The 14,420-nt window shown below is 32.3% G+C and overlaps 1 protein-coding gene across 2 annotated transcripts; it reads right to left on the reverse strand.

Moving 5' to 3' along the window:
* Nucleotides 1-552: 552 nt before the first annotated feature.
* On the reverse strand, nucleotides 553-8,484 carry LOC142642594 (putative pumilio homolog 7, chloroplastic). 2 transcript variants are annotated; one of them, XM_075816987.1, is made up of 6 exons: nucleotides 8,198-8,484; nucleotides 6,760-8,077; nucleotides 6,513-6,675; nucleotides 3,053-3,216; nucleotides 1,295-1,553; nucleotides 553-1,082 (listed from the first exon to the last, which is right to left on the reverse strand). In XM_075816987.1, exons 1-6 carry the CDS (start codon nucleotides 8,352-8,354, stop codon nucleotides 975-977), a joined length of 2,169 nt encoding a protein of 722 aa, XP_075673102.1. In that variant the 5' UTR covers nucleotides 8,355-8,484; the 3' UTR covers nucleotides 553-974. The 2 variants fall into 2 exon arrangements, with proteins under 2 accessions (XP_075673102.1, XP_075673101.1); XM_075816986.1 differs by having other exon boundaries at nucleotides 6,760-8,484.
* Between the last annotated feature and the right edge of the window lie 5,936 nt (nucleotides 8,485-14,420).

Consider the following 14,420-nt stretch of genomic DNA (forward strand, 5'->3'; position numbering starts at 1 on the left):
CCACCCTTCCACATAAGAGTGGACCTTACAAGCATATTACCCACCCCTATGTGAGAAGGTGGTTACATATGCTAGATGCGACATATACCATTTCATAAAAGAGAGCTTGTATAGTTCTACCAAAGGTTCAGACCCAAGTGGTAGATCAAATGAATTTAAGCTCAATTGAGCAGGTACTGTGCAAATTTTGGTTGGTTAAACTTCAACAAGCACAAGCACTAGCATAACTCAAATTTGCAGAGTCTAAGATAGAAGTCCCAACTCCCAAAACACAATTTTGGGGCTGCTAGGGACTTTGATTGGTTTCCCAGGTTCTTTATATGATTTTCTTGAAGATCAGAGCTGCATTTTGATTTGTTAGTGAGTTTGAATGGGCTTCTGAAGAAAACAACCACAAGCAGCTTCATTCATGGAACAGTCTCAGAACTTTCATATAAGGAGAATCTCAAACTACCAAATGACACCCTCCCCAATTGCACTTCAGTATTGGCAATATTTCCACTACATTCTTCTCAAACAAGAAAATAAATTGACATTACTAAAATCAGGAAGTGCAAGAGGGCAAACATCATGCATTCACATGCATAAACATTATGCAGTAAAATAATTGAAAAAGCATCCGCATTATAGTGTACAGTATCAGCAGCCAAATCCTAACCTTCTATACACTAAATAGTAAATACAGTGAAAATTCCACAATAAACAGAATAGTAATATCCAACACAAAGATCAACAACACAACAGAATAATACATTATGTCCAGAATTAAACTGGAAGCAAAATTGCTTTATCTTCCTTACTCAGCTGAGCATGTGGAGGATATTTTATGAAGTCCTGAGAAGACAAACTCTGACTGGCTACCAGCTTCAGAATTTACAGTTAGAATTTCCGATGATTGCAATGATAGTGGTAGTTAACATGCTAGTAATGGCGTATAACAACACTAATTCAAACCGAAAAGAGAAGAATGTACATCACTTCTTCAAAAGCTTCTGCGAGAAAATCCTCTTAGAATACGGGCTGTTGCGTGAAATTGCTTTGCGGGACTCGATTGCTTCTACCAATGCATTATGGATAGGACCCTAGTTTGCAAGGAAAAATCAGGACATTATTAAAGGAAAAGATGACCAAAGTCTTAGATGTGACTAACAAGATTTGGACAAGAGAGATTATAAGTATACGGTATACCAAGGGAGGAGAGAGGGGGGACACGAGCATGTGCAACAACACTAAAGAGTGATCACAGGGAGTTGCTTAAAAAAAGATGTTGATAACAGGCAAATGATTACCATACCTCAGAAACTCGAAGAGCTGTTTGAACAACATAGTTAGCATGTGGGTCTTGAAGCAACCGTTCAAATTGAGGAACAGATAGCAATTCATGAATAAGTCTTGATTGGCATTCATCATTAAATACCATAAGACATTTTTCAACCACATGGCTGCCGAACTTTTGTTTCGAGAGGTGTACATAGTTCCCTTCAAATTGAGAGATTAGATTTGAGGTGGCAGAAGGGATTCTCAACTCCAAGATGAACTGAATGACATAATTTCTGCCAAAAAGAAAACACAGAATTTGCATTCAGAAGAAAGGGTAGAACCACGCACACACACAAAAAGGTAAACATATTGCACCAATGCACTTTACATGAAACAGGTGAGCAAACTATCATTAATTAATGACAGTTAAATATGGAAACAATTTTCATCTTGGGGCCACTGATCTACTATTATGCTAATTGTTGATAAATCACAACTTGTCTCAAATTAATCTCAAGCTATGGATACTGTTGGCTTAGTAGTTCCTAAGGTTTCATGAGATCTTGTGTTCGAAACCTCTTGCCAACATTTTGGGGCCACTCCTATGAGACTCCTCTTTGTAATAACCTGGTGTGTGTGTGGAATGGGGGGACTGCATACACCCGAGGAAATAGTCAGATACTTAAAGAGGTCTAGATACCCTCATTTGTCAAAAATAAAATAATAATAATAATAATTGCCTCTGATTTTCAATAAGCTTTGAGGACCACAAGGTTCTAGTTCTATATATATTTCTCCTTCCAAAGAACAGGCCACCAATAGAAAAGGTGCTTTGTTAAAATATACAGCAAATTAGCCAAATTACCAAACAAGCTCAGTTTACTCAAAAACACAGTTGAGAAGAGCAGGTTGGGTTGGAAGGGAAGAGAAAGATAAGAAGGTGGTTGTGTTATAAACCAAATCATGAACCTGAAGCTACATATATAATTTTTCCAAATATGTTTGCATTATGATAAGACATTTTATTACAAGGATTTTAACAAGACAACAATGTTCACAATTATTACACACAAATTAGGATTTGGATTGGAATATGAACGATTCAAAAAAAGTTGTTGATAATACACACACACACACACACTAAAGTTTAGTTATCAACATGTTAGAATAATAGTTAAATGATTAGCTTCATCATTTTCTAACAACTTAAGCTTTTGGTACAAGTGGTAATCTATCATGGATTCAAAGATGAGATGTTGAGCTTGAACCCTATTCCCACTCTACCTTCCATTTAAGAAATTAAAATTTTCATGTGTTGGCTCGCTTATTGAGGGGAAGTCCAGGCTCACATGTGAAGGGGAATATTAGAATAATAGTTAAATGATTAAATTCACCATTTTTTTTAAATTTATAAATAGTGATTAAATCCTTCCTTTCCTAACATCTTAAGCTTTTGAGACAAGTTGTGATTTATCAACCATTAGCTTAATAGTAGATCTGTGCCATATGTAGAAGCTCCTAAACCTGGAACCTGAACATAAATTTCAAGTGTACATGTCTACCACATTTCCATTTTATTAAAAGCTTGAACATATATATGTAGCTTTAGATTGATAAAACTATCATGAGTTAATGACAGTTAAATATGGATACAATTTTCATCACTAAGAGAAACTTAAACAAGAAGAATTTGATTTATTGATATTCGAAAAAAATAACTTTTCTTAATATGACTACTAGTAAAAATATCATTTGAGTGATATTAATAGAGCGGTATATTTTCTTTGATTACCCATAAGCATCTTGAGAAAGCAGAAGTCCATTGGCAGAAATTTCTGTGACCAAGTTCTCTCGATGCTCCCCAATTGAATGACTGATGCATCTTTGCAAAACACAACATCCATGTTGATGAATTGCAATGTCAACACAATACTTTGCAGCAGCAACAAATATAAACTGCCAGATACATATTAAGAAAAGAAAGAAAGTGTAAATTTATATGAAGAGAAAGAATGACTAAAGAAAATGCAGAAATGGCAAACAAATTATGAGTCTAAACACCATTTTATTTGTTCCCACTAAAAATGGCACACAGATATGGGGAGGAGAGAGTCTATTGCTCTAAACACTGACAGGCATGCCTTTTTTGCATCTAAAGGCTTTTTTTTCTCTTATTATAACTTTGTTCAAAGAAAAAAATAAATACATTCTGATTTTCATGCATTTTTTATCAATGATCATGCCAGCTTAAACAGATTAGATGCCTCAATCTTGGTACAAAAAGCAAATTACATTTGCTGGTAAGCAATTGCCTTTTTCTAATGCCACATCTAATACAATTCCTTACTAGACTAATGAACTAAGAAACTAAATTAGATTGTTTGCAGACTCTTGCAGGGCAGTTGCATTTAAGCTGCTCCATTTCTTATATTGATAAAAGCTCTTTATCATTTTATGTTGATACTACAATTCCCACAATGTCTGGCACACATTAAAAGGGTGTGACCAGGCTACAAATTAAAACTAAAGGAGCATTAAACTAGGTGCACATGACCCTGAAAGGCAGATACCACTTCAATTAAATACATATAAGTTTTTATATACGTAATAAAAATCCATTAAAAGAAAAGAGGTAAAGGGGAACAACCCTAACATATGGGAAGTATACAAAGGAAAAGCCCAGTTGACCACTTCAACCAAATATGGCTGATTACTGTATTGCCCATTGATTTCTATAAAGTAAAGTCCTTCTTTTCCTTCTTTTCTTTTAATCATAAAATGGCAGGATTGAGTCAAATTTTTTGCCAAACTAATCAACACAAAACATGATTATCCTAGTATTCCTGCAACAAATTGTGATTGTTCCTTCTCTAGCCATTGAAAATTTTAATTTTTCTAATGGCAATTGTGTTAATATAAATATAAACTACTTCCATATGAAAACCTACTCTGTTTCAATGGGTAAATTTATATCTCCTACTTCACCAATTATTGGCAACAGCTTGAAATGTTTCCAGTATAGAAGGAGGGGTTTGAGGATTCCAGTAACTCTTGTGCTGGAACCGCAAGTAGAATATAGGACAGATACCATAGTTGTTCCTTCTCTAGCCATTGTAAAATTTAATTTTCTAATGGTGATTCTGTTAGTATAAATATAAACTACTTTTCATATGAAACCATTATCCTATATCACGTGTTCTGACAAGGACATGCTCTGTTTCAATGGCTAAATTTATATCTACTACTTCTCCAATTATTGGAAACAGCTTGAGATGTATTAAATATAGGAATGCTTCACAAACTTCTGTCATGAAGGTTCAACAGCTTGAAATGTATCCAATATAGGAGGGGTTTGAGGGATTCCCCAGTGGTTTGTGGTACCTAGCAATAAATTAAAAAAGGGAACCAATATAGGAATGCTTCACAAAATTCTTTTCTTGAAGGTCCATCTACCAGGCCACTGAATTCTTCATTGTAAAATACTCTTCTTTTTTTGGTTTACAACACTTCTGCTTTGATGTGTTTGCAAAAGCTTAGGTCTAGATCATGGCTAAAATCTGAACTTAAATCTTGTAAGACTTCGCGGGAAAGAAAATTATGTAGAGGAAGACCCAAATAACACTATTTGTAGTAAAATAGTTCATGTTAATTAAGAAGATAATGGAAAGTATGATTTTGGATAGGATAGAATGGCAAAGAAGAATACATGAGACTAATACCAAAGTATGGGACTAAGGTTTGTTGTTGTTAAACTTTAGCGAGGGCCAAAAAAATATTCAAGTAAATTATTAAAAATTAATGTAGAGTCTTCTATATGTTGCAACCAAATTGTGAGCTCTCATGCCATGATCTTTTCATGGTTGCTCGGTAAGACCAAATTGTACACCTTAATAGCGATTAATGATATCATAATTTGTTCTCAAATGACATTTAGTTGTTAAATGTATCATTGAAAGTGTAAGTGGTGATAGATTGGGAACAAACATGATTAGAAGCCATAAGGTAACTAGAACAACTAGATGATTATTGACCATAAGAAAACAATGCACACTTAGAAGAAAGCCATAAGGCATGTCATTGTCCTTCATGCAAGTACAAATGCCCCATTACATCAATCAATCAATAATAATCTCAAACAGTCCAAATGCTCTATTGGTTAACTTAATTTTCTTGTTTGTCTAGTTACTTTGAACTAAAAGAATTCTTAATATGGCAATCTAGTGGACTGTCACTGGCCATTCAGGTATACACACAGTCATTTAGATATTCTGTTGAGCTAGTGAAATCTGATGACTTAAACATGTTAATATGAAAATGTATTGAAAGCAGAGGAGTAGCAACTCAACTATCTTAGATTATGTTTTTCACACCAATAACTGATCTTGGCATGTGATTATATCTGTTTCTGAACTAATATTTTGCATAATAAGAGAACACCACATAGGAAAGTGGAGTGTTATCAATTATTTCAAGAATCGCATATTTTAGACAAATACATAGGCTTGTTTATACAAGGTTGGAGGAAATCAAATTTAGTGCAGCTCATGAGCATATTTTTATTATTCAGTATATTCTAAATAAACATCTGGCTGGATTTTAGTTTATTATTTGTTCCTCAAAATGAAAGCTAGCACCAATGTTAGTTTATATAAAACACAGAAAGTCAATGTAAGAATGACATCACAATACCATTCATTCAAATAAGGGATAAACACAAAAGCTTAAAACATTGAGAGATGATTGTTTAACCTATCTACCATTAGTAGAATAAGACTGAAATTTCCAAGAAAAAGTGAGCTTGAAATTGTTTAAGTGCTGTTAATTCACACCCATTCCACACAATAACGACCAGAACATCACCAAACATTGCAACAGAATAGATTCAATGATATTGAATTTTCAGAAATTTAGGCTACAATGTATAATCATAAACTAATCACATGAAATCATTAACAGATGTTGTAGTATTTCTCAATTAAATTGATATGGATTTCCATTTCTTTCGTAGTGACAAAATTGGATGTTTGTTAGGTGGAGAGAGTAAATCAGATTATACAAAAAAGCAAGGTGAAAAGGTTTAAAATTGCAAATGATGATCAGGATCATAAATATTAAAAAAATTACAGATATGAGCAATCAGACATGCTAAAGCATATATTATAAACTGAAGACCAACCATGGTAATATTACATATATGTTTAGCATGCTATTGTGTAAACTCAAGCAACTTAAAAGAAAACTAAAATCTTCACCTTGTTATCTTCATGACTAAGGCATTGCAAGCAACGCTGGATCACATGATTTCCATTTAGGTCCTTGATGAGAGCAAGAAACCCTGGTTCAAGGGCTGATATAACCAGTGAAATCTGCTGCCTTGTTTTGAGAGTCTCAATCAGCTTCTGTACCACGCGAGTGCTGATAGAAAGAAAAGACATGTTAATGTTGACAAAACAAAACAAAAAAAGGTGATATGAAAATTTTAATATGCTCATGACTTACCCATGAGGGTTTAAAGAGATTCTAACAAGCTGCCCTGGTTCTGCAGTTACCATAAGCAGGATCTGCAATCTCTGTTCTTCATTACACACATCCAACAACTTCTGCATAAGGTAATTCCCAAATGGGTTCACCATAAGTTCAACTACATAGTTGATGATCTCATTAAATACTATTTGCACATCTTTTGGGGTACCCTCATCAAAAATCCTTTGTAAAAATCGACAGCCATACTGATCCTTTGCTAGCAAATATATGTATCCTTGAGCTTCTGCCAGAGAGTTATACTTAGGTGGTAGAGAGAATGGAAAATTTATCCTTGCACTTTGGTGCCAGCCATCTAGCTGTGACCTTTCTAGACGCTTGCTCATACCAATTTCATGTAAGGCAACCTTACTCCGACCCCTTGAAGGATTGAATCCCTTGTTGACTGAATGATTTAAAGCTTCACCTTGAATAATGAAACTCTCATCACTAGTAAGAGACTCGAGACCTGGTTGTGGAATTCTAATATTTAAAGGTGTCCTAGTCCTCCCACTGGATAGTGGAAGGCCCAAGTGCAGTGCATTTTCAACACTCAAATGAGGCCTTGGGCTAGTCATTTGAGGAGTATTGAGCAGATTCAGTACACCTCTTGCTTCATTCAAATTCATTCCGTCTTGCTGAGCATAGGATAGAGACTCAGCCATTGGAGGACCACTCAAAGAAGTGGTGAAATTGGATACAGGACTACCTCCAAGGTAATAGTTATCAATCTGCTCCTTTGTATTCTGCCATGGAAAATTCATTGAGCTATTGCAGTAATTAAACTGAGGGAAAAACTTATCAGCCTGTCTGGGGGACACCCTTGACCCCAATAAACTGCCCATGTTATGTTCTTGCTGCAATCCCGACAATGCCGGACTCATCTGACCATCAAAACTCATAGCATTTGATGGAACAGGGGATTGAAATCTCATGTAATCAGAAAATCCTCTCCTGACATTGTCATAGTCCCCATGTTTGTCAATAGTGGTTTGATTACTCCCACTGAAAGAACAATCACGATACAGAAGCCTATCCCGGTCTACCGAGAAATCTCTCAAATTAGAAAAATCCTCTTTCCCATTGCTAATATACACATTACTAAGATTCCTACACAGACTCAGTTCATCAATCAAACTCTCATTGGTTTTATTCCTAACAGATGAAACGGGTATTTTGGAATCCAACCATAATCCATCTGGGTAATGAGAATTAGAATTTCCACAAGGCATGTGGGGTTTAAGCTCTTCCGATGGAGGTGTGGTAGGTGATCCATTGTCAGAGAAAGAATTCCCACCTGAGCACAATGTTGATGAAGAGCCATTTGAATGCAAAGACAACATACTCACAGGAGAGGAGGCACATGTATACTTATTAGTATTATTATAATGACATGAAGGATCATCAACATACATACCATTCAAGCCATGACCAACAAGATGAGTATGATTATGTTGTTGATGCAGATGATGAGGATGATGATGATGATGATGGTGTTGATGATTATGTATATTGTGTGATGTTGCATGAGGGATCTCATCCAACAACATTTCAAGCTCCTTATCATTCTTCATCTTCTCTCCAATCTCAAAACTCTTCCAAACAAAAAATTAAACAATCAAACAACAACAATACACATAAAACTCTGCACCAAACAGATAGAGACCACAAACCAAACAAAATCCCAATCTCCAGAATCAGAAAACCCACATCAGATATCGATTCAAACTGACTAAATAACAAATACCCAGAAGAGATTACCACTTTTTATCATCTGGGTAATGGCGGTTTTTTTTTTTTTTCTCTTTCTTTTTTTGTGATGATGGAAGAGAAATTTCAATTACATTTCATTCCAACAAAATTCATGTCATTTGGGTTTTGGGTTTTTCTTTTGTGAGGAGTTGGTGAAGCATGCAAAGATTGAAGGGATTATTAGACACGGTTATACTATAAGGGACCGTAGATATACCACCCTGTACGCTCCCTCACGCCATTAAAGCTGGAGAGCAAGAGACGCTACAGCCTATATAGCTTCTTATAGAAAAACAAAATACACATCTATTTTGTTTTGTATGTATATATATAAATATATGAATGTGAAACACTCGCACACGCATCCAAAAGACACAAAAACACACTGTGAGAGTCTCAAAACACAGTATTCAAAGCATTTTTTTATTTATTTTACTTTTAATACTTTTCTTGCAAATTTTTTTATTATTATTTTATGTGAAAATCATGAAGCTGACACTCTTTAAGGATGCGTGCATGACACGCACGACAGTGACAGTGGGTCCCTTGCAAATTGAACCATTGTTCTTGTTTGTCTCTCCGAGCTGCTTCAGTTCTTTGACTGATGGAACCTTAAAATCTTCTTACGTCGCGTGGAAAAATTTCAATTGATGATCGATGGATATAAAATCTGTAAAGATTTTTTCCTTTGATCTTTCTGTTATTGAGATCTGTCTATGTGTCCAATTTTGCGACAACCCTTTCCTATTCTATTTCTCTAATATCGGTTCTCAATTAAAAATATTATGTTTACGACATTGTTGTTTAATTTTCATAATAAATTTTAAATGGCAAGTTATTATAAGTTGTTATTATTATGAGAAAAAAAAAAGTAATTTTAGTGATAGATTCAAATTATAACCAATAATAACTACTCACTTATAATTTTTTGTGAAACTATTGTGGATAAAGCAATTCTTATTGTGTTTGTGAATTATTTTATATTTTTTATAGAATTTTTGGGTGACAAAATTTCTCCACTTACTTCCTTGTCAAGTTGCCAGTTGCCACTACGTTGATTCTCAAACAAAAAAAAAAAAATGTTGCTATTACCCTAAATTTATTATTATTATTAGAAACCATAAGATTTGAATGTAGGACTTATAATCTATTTATCATCAAATCAAAAACATCAAATTCCACTAAGCATTGAGTCTAGGTTTCCAATCTCTCCTTGTGTGTGTGTTACAAATATTTAGTATTCTTTAAAAAAAAGAGTTTCCCCTTCCCCAATTCCAAATAAAAAAATAAAAAATAAAAAACATCAAATGGTAGGCAGAATTTGAATTCAAGACTCTTATTCAAAAAACTTTACAAATTGAGTTTATTGAAACTCACTGAAATTTTAAGTGGTTAAATCATTTTTTTATGTTAATTTTTTATAAAAATAAGGCATGAGGTTTGGGTCAGTTGCAAAAATGACTACCCCACCCAATACTCCCACATCATTCTACACGTAATCTTTATATAAAATTTTTTTATGGAAATAATTTTTTTGTTTGTATAGAAATATTGTTCTGATAAAATGTTAATATTTACATATCTATTATCACAATTTAAAATTAGGGTAAATTACATTTGAAACTTTAGAATTTTGGGTATGTTTTATTATTATTTTTTTTGTTGAGAAAAGTAGGGTATGTTTTATTTAAACCTTAACCTTTTAAAATGTATCTTTTAAATCTTGAAGTTTCTAAAAACATTTCATTTAAACCTTATAGTTTCAAATAGTATCACTTAAACCTTGGACTTTTTGGCAAGTTTATTTAAACTTCAAATTTTTTTTGAGAGATAATTACTACATGCTGCTAACTCCATAGCTCGAACAATTTTCCCCTTAGACCTTCAAGCACTTTGTACATAGGGAGATGTCAATTCATTTAAACCAATTAATCATGAGATGTTTGACACTTTGAGGGTGTAAAAAAAATGATAAAAGGTTAGAATGATTTTTATTTTTTTAATTTTGAGGTTTAAATAAAACATTTTGAAAGTTTAAACAGTAATTTACCATTAAAATTATTTATACCTTTTCCATTAATTTAAAGAAAAGAAACATATAGATACTCAAGATATAAAAAGAAACACATGATATATAAGGTAAAACATTTATAGGCAAAAACATGTTAGTAAAAAATTAATTTTACTTTGAAAGTGTGACATCAATAATTAATAATAATAATAATAATAACAATAATATATTTCATTTAATTTTCTGTGGGAATCCAATAAATTGTTCCTTAATTTTTAGAATATATATATTGGATAGATAGAATATTGATATCTTAAATTCCTTATTTCATAGTAGGTTAGACCCATATTTTTTCTTTCCAGTTATTGGACAGACGTGTTTAAAAACCTAGATTTCCTAATTTATAATTCTTTTATGGAGATTATAACAAGAATTGTAATATTTATTACTAAGAATAAAATGTGTTGTAATGTAATAACTAAACTTATTCATTAATTTGGTTGTGAGTTATAACATTAGAATGAAATTTAACATTTATTTTAGGAAATATCTTACTCATACAATTATATCTCCTTAAAATTTGTTATTTTTAAATTTAAGAGAGATATGTGTTATTTTTATGATTTTTTATTTTTATAATTGCTAGATGTATATAGAAAGTTTGTTTATTTGGAAATATATATTAAGTTTTGAAATTATTGCATTTACTAAGGAATAGCTAATATAACCTTTTAAAGAGGAATAATTATTCCTCATTTTGAAGAATAGCTATTCATAAGGAGTGATTATTCCTTATAATAAAAATATAACCAAATTAAAGAATAACTAAACTATAGGAATAACTATTACATTACGGCTCATTAAAAAAAAAAACTATTACATTATAGCGCCTATTACAGTCAACCAAACATGCCCTAAGGAAATTATTAGATACTTGAAGAGATTTAGATACCCTTGTTTGCAAAAAAAAAAAAAGAAAAAAAAAAAAAAGAAAAAAAAACTATGCAAAAGGATGCGATTATTACCAATTATCTTCTTATCCCATATGAGTATATGACCCATATCTACTAATTTTCAATTGTCTTGATGTTCTAATAGGTCAGCCATGTATGTCAAAGAGTTGCATCTTTTAAGTTTTAAGTAGAGTTTAGAGTTTGTGATGTGCCTTTATATTAAAATCTCATTTCCTTTCATTAAAAAAAAAAATCCCCTTTCCCTTGTGTGTGTTAGGAATCAAATAATAACGGTTATAATCCCTTTAATTAGTTAGTTAGTTAGTTAAGATTAGGATGGGTTAGTTAGGATTTGAGTATATATAACTCAGTAAACACAGTTAGAACTAATCTCTTATAAATACATGATTGTAATTCAACATTACATATAAAAAAAGTATAAATCAATTTGTTACTTAGTGCATTTCCTCTCTCTTAATATTTCTCTACGGAAGGTGACTAACTCGAATTAAGTCAATTCCCCTACAATTCTCATACATTCCCCTACAATTCCTAACACTTTGTTACTTAAATAAAAAGATAGAAAAAAAAGAGTGGCGTATTTTGGTAATTTTCCCACTTCTTTTATTTATTCATTTATGTCCTTATAGTTTAATAGTATTTTTTTTCTTAGTCATCGTTAGTTCAACTAGTAAAGACTGTTATCGTCAAATAAGGATACTTGGTTTGAATTTCTCTATATCAAAAATCAATTGATATATTGATCTGATGATAAAGAATAATGATAATATAACAAATATTATAGATTCAAATTATAATTATATATAATATTTCTCAATTTTTTTAAAAAAGGTTGATTTTCAATTTTAACGCTCTGTTTGTTTTGCTGGAAAACTTTCTATAAAGACAGTTTTCCACATTTTCCAGTGTTTGGTAGCACACAAAAAAACTGGCCAATGGAAAACTATCTTTAGTCAATGAAAAATCCTAATAAAAAGAAGGCTTATTTTTTATAGGTTGTTTTCCAAAATTTTTTTTTTGAAAACAATCTCTCTCTCACAGTACGCTCCCTCACTCTCTCTCTTCCCTTTTATTTTTCTTTCCTTACACTCTCATTGTCACTAACTTTGCTCTCTCCTCTTCCATAAATCTCTTTCCCTCACTCTCTCTCCATATTTCTCTTCCCCTTTATAACACAGTTCTCTAAGTAGATTTTTTCTCTCATTGCTTAGTAATTATTTCATTCCTCTCTACTAACTTGCAAAAGATAACATATTTGCAGCAGTAATTATTTCATTCCTCTCTACCAAAATCCCAATTCTTTACTTTGAATTTCAAACTTGATTTTATTTTTTCTCTAAGAAATTTTTGGTTTGATGGATTCCAGGTAGAAGTTTTTTTTTTTTTTTTTTTTTTTTTCACATAAAAGTGATAAAAAAATAAAAAATAAAAAAGAAGAAAGAATGAATGAATGAAGTAAAAGCCGAAAATTTAAAATATGGTGCCTATATGGCTAAATTGCTTTTACATAGAATAATTTTTTTTGTTGACAGATACATGATGCAGATACTATGTAGTGATGATATATTATGTAGTTACATTATATGAATACATAATTTTGAGTAATATTAAAAACTTGTAGTTGACCTTAGGGATGGCAATGGGGCAGGGTGGGGCCGAAGGATGGGGTCTTCGCCCCCGCCCCGTATAAATTTTTCTTGCCCCATCCCCGGCCCCGCCCCGCATGACGGGGAAAATTTCTTACCCCATCCACGCCCCTTAAGGCCCCGCGAAGACCCGCGAAAACATCGTAAAACTTTATTTCTTGTTAATTTTCCCTATAATTATTACCATTTTTTCAAATAAAATGACATGTTTCAATATTAAAAATATACTTGAAATTATAAATAAATTTATCCTATCAAATCAAACTAATTTTTAGCAAAAACTAAATAATATTATCTAAATATTTAACAACACAATGTCACAACAAAAATCTCATAGTATGACACAAAAATCTCATATTATGTTAATGATGAAAAGTAAGTTGAGAAAGACATATGAATCATGAATGAAAAGACAAAAAAGAGAGTTAAAATTGGTAACTTATTTCCAACTTTGCTTGAGAGAAAAGAGAGGTAGAATCATATTAGGTAGAATAAAATAAGCTGATTATATTTTTGTCTAAATAGCAGGATTTTAGAGTATGAAAAAATTACAACTTAATCCTTATTAACGCGAGGATGGGGCGGGGTGGGTCTAAAAAGTGTAAACTCATCCCCGCCCAGCCCCGTGGTGCGGGTCTAAAATCTCACCCCATCCCCGCCCCATCACCTTTGCGGGGCGGGGAAAACCTGCATGCGGTGAAGCAGGGAGGGGCGGGTCAAGCGGGGCGGGAAAAAATTACCATCCCTACTTAGTAGACAATTAATATACCAGCAAAAAGAGTGGACAATTAAAAGTTATTGTTATTTGTACTTATTAAAGATGTATTCCCCTCTCAATTTTATTTATATAGACAAATGGTTGATATATATATATATATGTATGTATGTATGTATGTGTGTGTGTGGACGTTTCTGTCCATATATATAAGCAAGATGAGTGGTAGAGATCATGAAAATTTGACAACTAATTTTGATTGTATCTATTGTCAAAATTTTAGTATAAAAACCAAATTTATTCTTGGTTTTTTATTATTATTTATATTGATTACATTAGTTGGTTTACACAATACATATGTTTTAAATTACATAGGAAATATAAAAATTTGCATACCAAACACCAGAAAACATTCTCAAGTTTATTTTCAAGGTCGTTACCAAACATTGAAAAATGATATAGTTTTCTAAAAAATGTTCTTTGAAAAATGAACCATTTTTCAAAAAACACTGATACTGAAACAAACAAAGCGTAAGTGAAAG

Source organism: Castanea sativa, chromosome 7 (genome assembly GCF_040712315.1).
Source record: "Castanea sativa cultivar Marrone di Chiusa Pesio chromosome 7, ASM4071231v1".
NCBI lineage: Eukaryota > Viridiplantae > Streptophyta > Magnoliopsida > Fagales > Fagaceae > Castanea > Castanea sativa.